At 52.1% G+C, this 16,032-nt stretch overlaps 1 protein-coding gene and 1 long non-coding RNA gene across 2 annotated transcripts; one reads left to right on the top strand and one right to left on the bottom strand.

Moving 5' to 3' along the window:
- Positions 1-80: 80 nt before the first annotated feature.
- On the bottom strand, positions 81-15,457 carry Epha1 (EPH receptor A1). The gene is made up of 18 exons (XM_027943371.2): positions 15,376-15,457; positions 14,282-14,349; positions 9,498-9,779; positions 7,684-8,086; positions 7,312-7,467; positions 6,648-6,995; positions 6,391-6,518; positions 6,013-6,163; positions 5,717-5,816; positions 5,429-5,487; positions 4,510-4,635; positions 3,478-3,663; positions 3,306-3,367; positions 2,991-3,197; positions 2,598-2,747; positions 2,136-2,329; positions 394-549; positions 81-303 (listed from the first exon to the last, which is right to left on the bottom strand). Exons 1-18 carry the CDS (start codon positions 15,455-15,457, stop codon positions 225-227), a joined length of 2,937 nt encoding a protein of 978 aa, XP_027799172.2. The 3' UTR covers positions 81-224.
- On the top strand, positions 2,850-13,852 carry LOC114099141 (uncharacterized). Its single transcript, XR_003583841.3, has 2 exons — positions 2,850-3,215; positions 13,629-13,852. It is a non-coding gene; the product is annotated as an uncharacterized lncRNA (long non-coding RNA).
- Positions 15,458-16,032: the final 575 nt, after the last annotated feature.

Here is a 16,032-nt window from a genome sequence, read left to right as displayed (position 1 = left end):
AAACCCGCCCCCAGCCCAGCTGTCATTTCACCTCTACACCCCCCCCCCCACCTCCCTTTTGAAACAAGGAGGCTCCTGAGTCCAGAGACAGAGTCCTGGAAGAGGGCAGGAGCAGCACCAATAGCCTACGTATCGTAGGTTGAGGAAGGGCCCAGGCAGTGACCCTGGCGGCCTGTCCTGAGAACAGTGGTAGGAGAGGGCTGAGGTGTCCTCTTGGTGGCCACTCAGTCTTTAAATCCCTGAATACTGCAAAGAATGCGCTTCTGGTGCCCCGGCAGTGTGATTCCCATCTGCGTCAGGTCCCTGTGGAAGAGAAGCGAGGCACTGAGCCTGGTGGCCCAGCCCCCAGCTGCTGCCCTGTGCCCAGGCCACCCCTTGCCCCAGTGTCCGTACTCAGCCGTCAGCTCCAGCACACACTCCATGGTGTCCAGCCCAGCTGAGCGGAAGTGCAGAATGTAGCGCTTCATACGGATGGACTCCAGCCACTCGGCCACGCTTCGATAAGGGATCCCATCCGAGCCGCTCAGGCTGGGCAAGCGGAGTGTCACCCTGTGGAATATCAGACTGAGTCAGTTCCTGAGGGTTCAGGGGCTGGTTGGAATGGGCCTCGGCATCGCAGCCGGTGGGTGCAGAGATCATCTGGGCTGGGTGGATTAGTCGCCCATTGTCTGAACCCACATCCTGGGCTGTTTCCTGCTGTGGACAGCTGACTGATGGAAGAAAGTAGCTGCCCTGGGAGTCCCTGACAGAAGGGGACCCCAACCAGTCTGTTTGGGCACTTGCCTGGATGCTGGTTCAGGCATGAACCGAGAGGAAGTGGGGGGCAGGAGAGCAGGGGCCCTGTAGCGGGTGTGGTCCCACCTTTTTCCAGGGTGGCTGCAACAACCCACACTTTGCCACCTATTGTTGCGCTCTGACACCCACAACACAATGAGTGTTCCTGTACTAAAGCCAGCCAGAGCCAAAAACCATTAGCAAAGTAAATCTGCTGGGGAGAAACGTCCAACATTCCAGAAAGATTAGCACATGCAGTCTCTAGCGTATGAGGGAACTGTGCTCCAAAAGATAGTTTCAAAAGTTGGAACTTGGAACACTTTTTCGCCCAGAAACAAGGTTATATATGGTGGTTTGATGCAGAGGGCAGTATGCCAGGCTGGTCCACTGATAAAGCACTGGGAGTACAGCCTGGCCTGGCCCAGCTCCTCCCCTACCTTAACCCCTCCCACCACTTCTTTCTCCACATTCTAGCCATGTTCTTGGTAAAGTACATTTTTGACCCTCTCTCTCTCATGGATGGTTTTGAAAAACTAGTCTCAACAGTTCTCTGCACTGAGGAAGTCCAACCTTCCCAGAGGGTCGGTTCCTGGCACTGACCCCAGCTGCCTCCCCAGCTTCATGGTGGCTGTCCCTGAGCTGGATGCTGCTGTCATCCTGCAATAGCTGCAGTCTTCTGGTCTTCAACTCCCTGGACCCTCAGATTGGCCCAGTGGTCACAAGGCCTCCCCGGACTCCAAGGCTGTGCCTGCCAGTCCCATCTCAACCTAGTTGTCCAAGCTCCCTCTGGGCACCAGACCATAAGCCCTGCTTTGTCTCCATTGTCCAGCAAGTGCTCCAAAATGGTGCTCCAAAATGGATCCATTTGGTGCTCCAAAATGGGTCAAATGTATGAAACTTTCCTCCACATGCAGGATATTTCTGTGAGGAAGGGGATGTATCCAATTCTCAGACTGGGCCACAGAAGCTCCCCAGAGATGTGGCTTTGGCCATAATACAATATAGTCAGATCAGAGAGAGATGGTTGCAGGAAGGGTTCTAGGTGAAGGCAGGGAATTGGCGTCAGGCTGTGATTTTCTGTGGGCTTGGTAATTGTGAGCAGACCTCTTTAAGTTGTACCTTTCTAAATTTTCCATGTGCATTCCACTTCAGTGTGCTTGTTTCCTATCTTCAATCAAAATACCATGGAGGTTGGGATCTTATCTCATCAGGGTGGGCTCTCCTCAATGAATCCTGCCTCCCATGCTGGACTCTGTCCAGAGCTCCGCAGGGGCCAACACTTGGTGGATGTAGTGGAGTGCCCATTTCGGTCCTTCCAGATCTGCCCTTTGAGTTCACCTGTCCTTTCCCAGCATGGTTACCTGGGGTCAAAGTTGGCAATGGTCCTCAGGGAGTGAGGGTTGGCAAGCAGTTGTTCCAGATGTGCCCGCAGCTGGAGGAAGTGGGGCCGACGGGCACGATCATATGCCCAGCAGTTCTTCATGAGTTCATACAGAGGGGCAGGGCAGTCCACAGGAGGGGGCAGCCGGTACCCATCCTCAATGCTCTTCATTACCTGTAGCAGGAAACAGGGAGGACAGCCCTAGGGCAGGAAGCTGACCTGCAGGCCTAGGACCAAACTGTGTTCACACAAGATCACTGCAATATAGCCTCAAAGCAATCCTGACCAGGTTGGGAATAGTAGAGAACATGTTGTGATGTAAAGGGACCAGAGAGAAACTGGGGTTAGGAAAATATTTGCAAGAAAGGACCATGGGAGGGATTTGAGAGGGGACAAGCGATGTGAAGCAGGGGTGACATGGGGAAGAATGTTCCAGACTTACCTCCTGATTGCTCATCTCCCCATAGGGCTTGTCACCAAAGCTCAGCACCTCCCACATCACAATCCCAAAACTCCACACGTCACTTGCCGTGGTGAAGATCCGATGGGCAATGGCTTCAGGGGCTGTCCAGCGGATGGGGATCTTTCCACCCTAGGAAGGCATGGGACAGAAAAGTGATGTGCTTTAGGGCATGAACAGGGGTGAAAAACAACAACAAGCGATAACAACACCACCACAAAAAAAAAAAAAAAAAAAAAAAAAAAAGACTTGGGATGGGGATAGAAGGTTATTGTGTCTCAGGAGCACAAATACTTGTAACTCTACAGGTGTAACTGTATGGTTGATGGGTGATGGTGAATATGGACATGTACACGGTGCATGCTTGTCTCTAACCTGTGTTTCATAGGTACCATCAAAGTCGTCCAGGAGGCGGGTCAGGCCGAAGTCAGACACCTTGCAGCACAGGTTCTGACTCACCAAGATGTTCCTGGCAGCCAGGTCCCGATGGACATAATTGTGGTCACTGAGGTAGTTCATGCCAGCTGCTATGCCCTGCAGCATGGCCACCAGCTGCCCAGGGGCCAGCTGGTCCTCCCGTTCCTGCAGCAGGATGAGTGGGTGAGTCGGGGGATGAGCAGGACCTCCTTTCCCAAGGCTCAGGGCTCCATGGTACATCCCCCTCCCCAGCTGGTCCTCCACCTTCCTCACCTTCAGGAAGGCATCCAGGGCTCCATTCTCCATAAACTCTGTGATGATCATGATGGGCTTTCCTGAGACAGAGCGCATGCCATCACCCCAGAGCCAGGCTTCCTGCCCTTGGTAGCACACCCTCCACTGCTGGTGGTGTTACTCCCTCTTTCCCTCGCCCCCCTGCTCATACTCTTTGTGATGACGCCCTCCAGATGCAGAATATGTGGGTGGTTGAACTGGCCCATGATAGTTGCCTCTCGAAGGAAGTTCCACCACTGGCCATCTGGGGACGTGTCTTTCAAGGTCTTAATGGCCACAGTCTTGCAGTCCTGGCTGGGGAGCCTCAGAGTTCCTCGATATACTTCCCCAAACTCTCCTGGTGGAAACAAAACAAGGTTGTGGTCTGGGGCACTGTCAGGCTGCCCCAGGGTCAGGCAGTGACCCTTTCCTGTCCTCTGGCCCTCCCCTTCTCTGGGGGCACAGAAATGTGGAGTGCACCTCCTGGGTCAGGGATTAGTCTGTGTCTCCTAGGGAAGGGACAATCTGGAGCCAGCGCGGATCTCTGCTACCTGGTCCCACTGTCTTCTGGTGTTAGTGCACTCCTTGGCTTGTGGTAGGTGCTCACTAAATGCCGGGGAAATGGGCCCTGTGCCGTGGGGCCGCTGTGTTTGTCAAGAGCAGGCCCGAGTGGCGGGGGAGGCTGATCCTTGCTGCCTTTTCCCATGAGCTCCCTGGTCACGGCTCAGCTGGCTTGGCTGCACAACTGGCAAGGACACTGCCAAGCTTTGTTCTCTGCTCAGATCCATTTCCTCTGGTGACCTACAGGATCAGGGCAGCCCAAGGACACTGGGCCCCTGATGGGGTGGAACGCTGGGAGGCTCTGAATCTCTCCCACTTTTGGGAACCGTCTGAGAACAGCCTGAGCCCTAGGGGCAACACCTCTATGGGCAGAGATGATTTGTTTATCAGAAAACTCACAAGCCCAGAGCAAAGTGTGCGGCAAGGAAGGTCGGCTCCAAGGCTCCTGATACGGGGGGTTCTGACATGAATGCCGCAGCTCAGAGTGGACACAGGGCAGAGCGAGTGTGAACTCATCTGGGAACTCTGGGACCAGAGGAGAGGCCAGCTTGGGGCCCCCAGGGAAGGCCCGAAGGAAGCGGCCTGCTGGCAGCTCTGTGCTACCACACGGAGAGGACCAGCTGTGGAACACCAAGGAGATCACCTTCCCCGATGACGGTGTCCACGATCAGCCAGGCTGGATCAAGCTCCTGAGTGAAGTCCAGGGCTCCCTGCGCAGGGTCCTCATAGGCCTGGAGGTCCACGTAGGGCTTCAGCCACAGCTTGTCCTCTGTGGGAGGACAGGGGGCTCAGCAATAGCAGCGTCCCCTTCAGGGCTTGGGAGTATGGAGGGGGTGAGGAGGAAGGGGCTGACAACTGAGCCCACTCCTCCCACACTTCTCTGCTGCCCGAGGTGAGCCCTGGCTCAAGTGGAGGACAGTCTCTATTCGTAGCAATGAAGTCTGCCTGGCCTAGCTTTCTTCTTCCGGTCTACCTCCAAGCTCCCCTCCTCACTCCTCAGGGTCCACAGCAGGGGTCAGGACCCAAGCCTGGACAGCGAATTTGCTGCCAACTTGTTACCCAATCTTCCTATGGCTCATGACCTGGCCTCAGACCCCAGGCCCCTCCAGTCAGTCACACCTCATTCATTCCCAGATGAAGCCTTCCTCTCACTCCAGCCACTTGGATGGACCACAGATTTCCCTTTGGCAAGGCCACCTAATGAGGTGACAAGCAGGAAGCCCACAGGCCTCAGAGGACCCCAATCCCCCGCCTGACTGGCGTTGGTCTCCGCTTACAGACCTGGCCACCATCGTGGGGAAGGCTCAGGGCCCAGCGCGGCAGTGCAGCAGCACCAGTGCCATCAGCTAACTGCACCCGAGCCGCGATGGACCATCTGGGCAGAGTTAATTAACCAACGTTAATTAGGTGGCAAAACACGAGAGCCCTAGGGACAATAAACCCCACTTGCACGCCCCAAGCTGAGCTGGCAGATGTGGGTCCCTCGTTTGTGTCCCAGTGGCCACACACACACACACACACACACACACACACACCAGCATGCATGGGTACTGCTGGCTCACCTCGATCCACATCAGTGCGGCGGTCCCGATGCCTCTGCTGCCGTTGTCGCTGGACTCTCCTGTGGGAGCGGAGCAGCTCCTTCAGGGTCCCAGGACCACGTGTGTGGCCCAATGGGCTCTGGCTGAATTTACCCCAGAAACAACAGGGGTTGGGTGTGCAGGATGGGAGTGGGGACACCTTGAGCTTTGGAGCTAGAGGATGGGAGGGTCATCAGGGCTATAGTCAGGGCTTCTGACCAGACACAGGGACCCAGGATGGGTGAGCAGGGAAGAGGCAGGAGCCAGCACCTTGAATGGAAGACGTGAAGAATCCCAATCAGCAGAGCTACAACAAGCAGCAACCCAAAGATGATGGCCACAATCTCTCCTCCAGTCAGGCTCCTGGAAACTGTAGACACAGATGGCGAAGAAGTCCGGCGTTCAGAGTTCACAGGGGTGATGGGAATTAAAAGGCAGTTAATATGTGCTATGTGTCTGTTCCCCACACCAGGGAGATGGGGTGTGTAGAGAAGAGGAATAGGAGCAGAGGTGCTTCTATGGGATGACAGGGGGATGTGTTTGGGGCAGAACAAGAGAGAACCCACCTGGCGGGCTTGTCCGAAACTCATGGTCAGGGGAGAAAGGGCCAGGGCCCAATGGGGTCAGCATTCGAACTCTGACGATGTACGTGGTATCTGGCTGCAGTTTTGTCAGCAAGACCCTGGGTTCTAGAACCATCTGGTGCCATTCTTCATCCTGCGGGTGAGACTTGTGTTAAAGGGGCTGTGCTGAGCCAGCCCCTGGAAGTGTTGGAACATGTGGGGAGAGGCTAACTAGCAAGGTAAGCCCAGAGTTCTCTGAAGGTTTGTCCTGAGAAAGTCACAGTTTGCTGTGGGTGCTTTCCCCATCCCACAGCCTGGGCTAGGAACGTTGGGGTGTGCCCAGGCAAGGACACCAGAGGCATCTCCCAGCAGCGTCCTGACCTGGTTCAGCACGTGCAGCTCATAGCTCAGGTTGCCCCCAGGACTGCGGGGCCGGGACCCTGCCCAGGTCAGCTCCAGCTGCCTTGGTTCTTTCTTCACCAGCCTCAGAGACAGGCCCGAGAGTGACTCTGACAGTCCGGAGGGACAGACATGGATTTGGAAGGAAAGAGGCAATAACTTAAGTAGCATTTCAACTGCTTCCTCCCCCTCCCTCATGCCTGTGGTCCTAGGTCCTCTGTTTGCTCCAGGTGCCTCACCTGCATGCCCCATGTTGATGCTGAGGGCGGCACCAGTGGGCGGGTGGGAGCTGCCCAGCCCTGACACTCCGTTTTGGGATTTGATGTTAAAGGTGTAGTTGGCATTGGGTTCAAGGCCATCGACTTGCACAGTAGGCGTGGTGAGCCCCTTGGCGCTAGGGGAGAAGCGCACGCCCGTCCCACAGGGCTGACAGGGACCCCTCTCCTGTGCTGGACCCTGACACTGCAAACATTCCACACTGTATGTGACGTCTTGGCGTCCTCCCATATCTGTGGGGGGTTCCCAATGCAGGGAGAGCTGAGTCCCCGATGCAGAGAAGCTCAGGTTTTGTGGAGCCGATGGGGGACCTGTGGGAGAAGAGCCATCTGTAGGTGCCAGCTTTGCTCTCACCCAGGCTGCTGACTCCCACCCCCACCACAATTCCCAAAGTCCTCCAAAGCCTTCGTAGAGAGAGACTTGACTTCTACTGAGGAGAAAGTGACAGAAGCACATTTCCGTGTTTTCCCAGGGAAAGCAGGGGACAGGGGAGGGGCTAAAGCAAGCGCCTGTCATCCTGGCAGTCTCCAATATCTGATAAGCTCTAGAAAATTCTGATTCAAACAAGGGCTCAGCAGAGGTCAAGGGTCTCTTCCCAGACGACTGTGCCCTGCCCCATGGACTCACGTGTGCATGCCATCTGGGAGTCCTCCCCAGGGGCTCGGTAATGGCCGTTTTCACAGGTACAGATGGTGGCCCCCTCAGACGGGGCTGTGCTGTGCAGGGGGCACTTGAGACAATGGGGTGTGTCCATGTCCATCCGGTAGGAGCCCTTAGGGCAGGCTGGAGAGAGGATGAAGTGGAGTCAGTTTCCCAATGTAGAACTAAAGGCACCCCTCTCTCCACTCCAATCCCTTATACCGGAAACACCTCTGCAAATGTGTCCCCTGGGCTCTTAGGCTAAAAGTCACCGGATGGAGCACTGGCTTCCTTCCCTGCCTTGGCACCCAGGAGGCCCTCCCAGTGGCCCTTGAGGATTCACACCATGTCCTTCCTTACCAGTGCATTCCACACCACTGCTGCCTTCCTCGTAGCCAGGCTCGCAGTGACACCTGCCCACTGGCACCAACCACTCGCCATCGGGGCTGCAGTGCATGCGGGGCACGCCCGAAGGCCCAGAGCTGGCCTGTGAGTGGGGCAGGCAGGTCCCCGCCACTTCTACCAACCCACCAGGACCAGGGAGAGTGTCAGGGAATTGGGCCAAGCCATGCACAGCCTCAGGACAGCGCTGGTAGAACACCCGCACAGACACCAAGGCCACACAAGCACCAGGGTTGTGGAAAGCAAGGTAGAGGCCGCGGCGAGTCAGGCGGCCCAAAGAGCAGCGCTCGACGTTCAGCTTCACAGCGCCAGATGCAAGGTCTCGAATGGTGAAGCTCTGGTCTGCAGCCACCGTGGTTACCTGGGAGGAAGGGTGAGAGAAGAGGCAGTGACAGCAGAGCCATGCTTCATCCCACGGAACAGGAGAGCTTCCCTAACCTGGAAATCCGAAATCCGAAATGTTCCCAAACACAAAACTTTTTGAGGACCTACATGATGCCACAAATGGAAAATTCCATACCTAACCTCGTGACAGGTCACAGTCAAGGTACAGGCACACTAAAAACATTGCATAAAATTACCTTCAAGTTGTGTATAGAAGGCGTGAATGACACATGTGAATTTCATGTTTAGAACAGGGTCCCATTCCCAGATGACTCATTATGTATTCACAAATACTCCAAAGTGCAAAAAACCCTGAAGTCTGAAACACTTTTGATCCCAAGCATTTCAGACAGGGGATACTCAACCTGTACTTTACAATTTACTCAATCGTGATGGAAGGACTTATTCTGTGTGAGGAACCTGATTAAGTATTTTGAATGTGTTGTATTATTATTCAGCCCATGCAATCACCCTATGGGGTAGGCTGTCTTATCATCTCTACTTAACAGATGAGGAAACTAAGACTAAAAGAAATTAGAGACCTTGTATGAGATCACCTAGCTATGACATTATGGGGCTAGGACTGGAACCCAGCAAGTAGGACTGTACTGTCCGTAAAATTTCCACCACTGGGAGGTGGCACCCAATCCTGGTACCTATGTGGTGATCAGTTATAGAGCGTGTCAGGACTAATTTATTGCTAATAATAAATTTTACAACATGCTCTTTGGAAAGAAATGAGAGCACATCCCACAATATATGCTCCTTGGGCAGGGGTTGTGGCTCAGTGGTAGAGCACTTGCCTAGCATGCGTGAGGCACTGGGTTTGATTCTCAGCACCACATACACATACAAATAAATAAAGTAAAGGTCCATTAACAACTAATTAAAAAAATAATGTGCTCCTTACTCTTTTACATTCACTATACTTCCTGAGTGGGAAAGAAAGGAACAGTATTGAGAGATCACAGGTAGGGAAATGTCCTGTTACAAAATTCTAGCTATATTTTTTGGGGTGTTAGGAAGACAAGCATCAAGGATAGATAGAAATTTCTAAAACCTCAGGACTACATTTCCCTCTTCTACCGTGGCATCCTGTTTTCTTACTGGATGCAATTGAAAGACTCTAAAATAGATAAGGCTGGCCCCATTATAATCACTATTTTATGATGAGGAAATTAAAGCTCAGAGAGGTTAACAGGCACAGCAAAGAGGTCCTCAAATCTAGCCTTTCTGGTTTGTAGTCCCACATTCTTTTCATTATTCTATGCCTGCACTCTCTTGTTGTCTCTGTCACCTTCTGTTTCTTCTTAGCTGAGCAGGGTCATGGTAAGGAGCCAGGCAGGGATCAGTGCCAAGACCAAGATGGCATGGAGGAGAAGCAGTACCTTTTGGAACAAGGGCCGTCGGAGCTGGATGCCCACGTCCTGGTCACTCTCCATGTATAGAAGGTTGAAGGTCTCCTTGCAGCCCAGAGGCCCAGCTCCTCCAGGGAAACTCTTGCAGTCACGCACGGTGAACTGCAGCTCTACGTGGACCTGCGAAGCCTCCTCCCCTCGGTAGATCCAGTTGGAACGAAGCCAGTGTTCAGTGTCTCCACCCTCCTGCAGTGGGCAGTCCTGGTACATGTACAGGGGTGTCCCGTTCAGCATCTGTTGCACCTCACTCCACTGTGAGAAGAGAATCAGAGTCAGGGACCAGAGTGGACAAGGAGGAAGCTGGTGTCAGAGTCCCTAGGGTCATACTTCTTAACCTGCCTAACCTGACTGCTGGGCCACAGCAGAGTAGGCTTAATGTTGAAAGTTATGAATTACTTGGACAGTAATTCCTGGCCAGTTCTGGCCCCTTCAGTTAGCCTACTCAAACTACTGGAGTGTGAGCACCAACTTTTACCTATTTGATCAGCAGAGCTATCAGGTACCCTAAAGGCAAAGCTTATTCACAAACCCTTTCTATTCATTGTTCAAAGAGGAGACTTGTTTTGCAAAGAAGTAAAACCCCTATGTTCTTGGAGGACAAAAACAAGTATAGAATGGTCTAATAGGGGAATCTCACCTTATCCAATATTCCTTCCAGTTACAGCCATTATCAAAGTCAATTGGGAAAGTGGGCTGTGCTCTCAGGTACCTTCTAGTCTGCCCCCTTAACTTCCTTTACTTTAAAAGACATTTTACACCTAGCAATAATAATGCCCAGTACGAAAGAAGCCCTTTCCATGTGGATGTAAGGCCCACCAAGGCCCAATGGCTGAGTGTCTTGCTCACTTGCCGAGTTTGGACATGAAGCCAGGTACTTCAAGCTCCAGAATTTATTTTTCCTGTACTAGAGGCTGAACTCAGGACCTTGTGTATCCTGGGGAAGTTCATTACCACTGAGCTACACCCTTAGTTTTTTCCTTAGTTTTCTTTTGAGACAAAGTCTCACTACATTGCCCATGCTGGCCATCCTCCTGCCTCAGCCTCCTCAGTCACTGGGATTACAGCCCTGCACCACTGCAGCTGGCTGGGTTTATTCTCCTAATTATCATGCCTCTATGTGCTTATTATATAACGCCAAGGAATAAAAACATACACAAAATAAAGAAAGTCCTCCTATCCTTCCACCCTCATCCCCAGAGGTGGCCTAGCCTAATAATTCTGAGTAAAACTTTTCACCTTGCTTTTGATGGTACTTCTTGCTAATTTAATTTACATTTCATTGAAGAGGAGGCTGTGTGTTTCTCTTCTGTTTATTGGCTATTTGTATTATGTGCAATTATGTGTTGTTTTTTTTTGAGGGGGGTAATGGGGATCGAACTCAGGGGCACTTGACCACTGAGCCTCATCCTCAGCCCTATTTTGTAGTTTATTTAGAGACAGGGTCTCACTGAGTTGCTTAGGGTCTCTCTAAGTTGCTGAGGCTGGCTTTGAGATCCTCTTGCCTCAGCCTCCCAAGCTGCTGAGATTACAAGTGTGTGCCCGGTTTGTAATTATGTTTTCAGAATCTTGCCTGTTTTTTTTTTGTGTGTGTGTGTGTGTGTGTGTGTGATAAGGTACTAGAGATTGAACCCAGGGACACTCTGAGCTACATTCCCAGACCTTTTCATACCTTATTTTGAGACAGGGTCTTGCTAAATTGCTGAGGCTGGCCTTGAATTTGTGATCCTACTGCCTCAGCTTCCCAAGTCTCTGGAATTACAGGAATGCACCTTTGCCTGATGTTCTATTATTAACATTTGATTATTCATTTGGATGAGTTTTTTTAAACATAATATCAGTATTAATCATTTGCTTGATTATGTGTGTTTCAAATGTTTTCTGCCATACCACTTCTTTGTTAATGATATCTTTGAGGTGGCTATATATTTTTAATTTTTACATAATAACATCATGATTTTTTTTGTGTTGTGTATTTTGCTTGAGAGTCTCATCCCCAAATTATAAAAATCTTCTATCTTTTTCTCTTAAATTTTATGTGTGTTTGATTTTTAGGTTTAGATTTTAATCTCCCTAGAATTTATGTGCGCATCTATGTGTGTGTGTGTGTGTGTGTGTGTGTACATAGTGTTAAGTGAAGAGGTGTCTACTTTTCTTTTCTTCTTTGAAATTACAGGCATCCAATGGTCAATTTAATAATTAGTCATCAATACTTTCGATACTTATGGAATCAACACATACGTCCCCAAAATTTAGTTCTCTTGCATATTCTGAGAAACTGTAGATACAGAATTAACTAGTAAAAGGAAAATTTACATGTCTGAAGGAAATCTACATTAGTAAGGTATCTATACCAGGAAGAGGACTGCTTTGAGATAACTTCTAATACAGGAGAAGGCTCTGTACCTGCACAGCAGGACAGCCTTTGTTCACCCTCTCGGCTTGTGATCTGAGTGCAGGTTGCTGCCTCTCACCCCCAGTTCCTTTCTTCAGCTCAGGATTGTGTGCATGCATCAGTCATCTGACCCTTTCTCCAGTCTCATATTTTGTGGACTTCCTGTGTGTATGAAGGTTAGTTAAAATACGGTTTCTCCCATTACTATCTATTCCAACGGCTCACTTATAGAAATGTTAGAGGGTAGAAAGTTTTCCTGTCCCTTACAATACTTTCCACATTGATTTCCAATTCCAATGTCATCCACATTAAAAGATATGTGTGTTTGTTTTTGGACTTTCCATTCTTTTCCATTGGCCTGAGCATTTTTGTCAAGCCATCTGTTTTAATTATTGTTGCTGTTCTGAAATCTGCTGGTAAGACAAGTTTCCCATTTTATTCTTCTTCAAAAAATATGCTGTTATTCTTAAGTATTTTCTGTGCCAGATGAACTTAAGAAAGAAGCAGTCCATTGATATTTTGGATTCTACCTTGTAATTTGATAAAGAAGCAACAGAGGCCCTAAGAAAGTTCCCTTTCCCTGGTTTTACTCCACTGCAGTACGTGGGCTTTTGTGCCTACTCTCAGCTCTGGGAAAAGACAAGAAAAAGCATCATGAATTAAGAATTGTTAAAGGGGTGGGGCAGAATTATAAGCTGCTGTGAGGCACATCTTTCTGCATTATGTTAGAGAGTGCATAGTTAGCAAGAGTTGTCTGAGAGGAAGGGGGCTGGAATGCAAAGGCACCTCGTGGGTGACTGAGGAAGCCCAGATGGGAGCCCTAGTGAAGGGCACTGGGCAGGGCAGGTGGACGGGTTGGTGGGTGGTTCATGTGCAGCTCATTAGCCAGATTGCCAGGGCTGCAGCTGGAGCCTGGAGAAGCAGATGTTCCCAGCTGCAATCTGCCTCTCCCTATTCCAGCAGTGACAGATGGGGGAGAACCAGCCAGCCAGGAACAGCACCAAGGATCCTTTCACTTACCACTCAGGCACTGCTGGCTGGGTCATGGGTGCATTCTGGGGATCCTGATGTTGAGTGTGTGTGCATGTGTTTTGGGAAGATGAGGGGGACAGAGGAGAATGGAAGCATGTGACTGCTGGTTGTCTTCTTGCCCTCCTAATGCAATACTGTTTTCTCTGTGAGGCTGAGAAAGGGGCCTTTTTCCCATTCCAGTCCAATTAGAGGAGAGTTATTTGGGTGGAGGTGGCAGGGGCACACCAAGGCCCACAGGAGCCAGCAGATAGACCTGCAGCCATCATTGTGAGGTGATTAGCTGGTTTATGAGACAAGGCGCCTATTAGGGCTGGCTTAATCCAGGATTTCCCACGCTGCCCCTCCTGGAGGTTACATTATGGTTTAGTTTATTAATTCTAATTATGGGCCACTCTGGGAAAGCAGCAAATGGAACCAGGACCCTCATACCAGGAAGGAAAAAAAGCAAGTAACCCTGACCTCCAAAACAGACTAAACTGAAATCTCAGGTCCTACAGTAAGGAAGACACTACTGAGGAAACAGGGTGTAGGACCCATGAGTGTCCAACTGCTCAGGCAGCTTCCTGTGCTGCTGTGGCCAGCTCTGTTGGGAAGCAGCAAGAGTGTTCTCTGGACTTCATGTCCTAATATGCTCTCTGGGACCCACCCACAACTGACCTCTGCTCACTCTGTTACAGGGACACACAAGGAAGAATGGACTTAGTGCAGGCTCTTGCATCCTCCACTGACTGTAATACCTCGGGTAGAGGAGCCTGCCTGCGGGGTATGAAGAGTCGAAGACTCAGGGACCTTGAGGGGAGCAGCTTGGAGATCCGAGGGAGTCAAAGATCCCTTGAAGAATCTGAGGAAAGCTTTGGCTCTCCTCTCCAGAAACGTAACTTAGAATACACTTTTGGATGGTCCCTGACTCCCTGAAGCTTTGTCAATGCAACTCTGCTGGAATGAGCAGAGCTGGGTAGAGGATGCTTTCTGGTGTTTCTGTTCCTCCCAGGGCAAGGCTGTGGTCTCAGCCCTTGGCCATGCCCAGCATTGGACATTCATTGTCTCCCTGGAAATGGGGGCTCATCTCCTACTCTGGTCCTCTCAAGAATTCGCCCCTGGAGCAGAAAGGGAGAGGAGCAACCAAGGAGGCATTCCCCATGAGGTGAAGACTGACCCTCCCCCCCCAATGTCCCATTCAGGAGGCTCTGACTCAGCCTCCCCTCCCCCTCCTGGAGGAGACACTTCCAGTTTTTCCTGCTCTTTTTGGTTCCTCCACCCACCTCTCCACCCCATTTCCCATTGGCCTTCAGCCTTGAAGCACCCCAGATCCTTCCTCCCCGACACTTACCCCATCCTCTGGGGGATCCAGCAGCCAGCCCAACTCTCCCTGTGCCATGCTTGTGTCCATTAGAGTGACTGAAGGTGGAGGAAAAAAGAGCCTGTCATCTGGGGGGGCAGAGGTATATGCAACCCACATTCCTCCTCTGGAGCTCCAGCCCCAAGCTCCAACATCCTCTTCCAAACAGCTGCCACATCCTGAGGCTTAGGAGAGCAAAAGGGCCCAGGACTGAGGAACGAAGAACTCCAAGAGTTCCATTGTTTTCCTTCAGAATGTGAAGGGAGCAAGGCAGAGCCAGGCAAGGGTTGGAGTGTGAAGCTTTAACCAAAGCCAAGACAGGAAGCAAGAGGAAGAGCAGCTCCAGAGAATTGCAAGGGCTCAGTCATCCGGGGCTGGTGTGGCTGGACACCCATCTGCTGCAGAGCTGCAGAGTGGATGGCAGGCGGTGCTAAGCCCTTGGGAATACTTAGTGGGCCCTGGAAAGGGACTATTGGGTAGGGAACCTGATTCTAAACTTCTGTCAAAGGCCTGCACTGGCCTGTAACTGGGGGTAGTGGGTGGGAGTACCAGCACAGCTCCAATTTTGGGAAGTGTGGGGAGCAGCTTCATTAAGGGTGTGCATGCCTTAAGTGCAAAATTTGGCCTCTATCTCTCTATCTGAGCCTAACCCTTCCCCAGGATGGCAGGTCCCTCTGTTGCATGGCCTGGACTGCCAAAAAGCAACTTCCCATCTCGGACTTCGGTGGGCATCGATCTCTGGGTTGGGCACCTGAGGTTGGGACCCCTGGTTTGGGAATGAAGGGTCCCATGAAGGATGGGGTCAGGATGCAGCTTCCTGGCAATAGTCAGGAATTCCCTCTCCACCCCCAGGCAAAGACTGCTGGCCAGCAGGAGTCGGGGTGATTGACCCGGGACAGGCGGGACAGCTGGAGCTTGGGGTTAAAGACCAAAGACTGGCGTCGCCAGTCGATTGCCCCGAGGACCCGGCAAAACAAGGGAGCGGGAGGGGGCGCAGGAAGGAGGGCCTCTCAGGAATGCCGGCTCCTGCAGGAGAGGCCGGCCGACCGCGGAGGGGTGGGGGCGGCGAGGGCGGGGGTCGGTACCTTCCTCGGCGCGCGCCCCGGGGGGCAGCGGGGCGCAGAGCAGCAGCAGTAGCCCGAGCCCCAGGGGCCAGCGCCGCTCCATGGCGCGGGGCCGGGACCTGGGACCTCGGCCCCCACCGCTGGGCCAGGTCGCGAGGGACTCGGTGAGCCGGGAGGGCCGGGCGGGGGCGGGGGGCGGGGATAGCGCCGGGGGCGGAGCCCCTGGCTCACCTGGTTCACCTTCTTAAAGGGATAGTAGGACAGGAAGGAAACTTGTTAGACAGGTAATAAACTTCAAAACCTGGAGGCGTCTTGACCGGAATGAGGCTGCGGGCGTCGTCTAGTGGTTGGAACCGGGAATTAAACCTTTCCCAGTTCTATCCCTGACCCAGTCTTGATCCGGCCTTGAATTTAAATCTACTTCTGCTGTAATTACACCCGTTTTCCCTTCTCTACTTTTCTGCAGACCCTAGACCTGTAATAGACACCGGGAAAGGGAGGGGTGAGAGACACGCCTTCATCCTCCGGTGCGGGAGGCTTAGGTAAAAACAATGCAGCCGGTACAACCCGTAGCACAGTGGAGGGGCAGATGGAAGAAGCGTGCCCAGACAGTGGGCGCACTAGGGCTGTCTCGGGAAGAAGTTGGTGTCACTTGTGGCAGAGTCTGGGTAAAGCAAG

The sequence above is a fragment of the Marmota flaviventris genome, chromosome 1 (assembly GCF_047511675.1).
Source record: "Marmota flaviventris isolate mMarFla1 chromosome 1, mMarFla1.hap1, whole genome shotgun sequence".
In the NCBI taxonomy this organism is placed as follows: Eukaryota; Metazoa; Chordata; class Mammalia; order Rodentia; family Sciuridae; genus Marmota; species Marmota flaviventris.
This window is presented reverse-complemented; position numbering and strand designations above follow the sequence as displayed.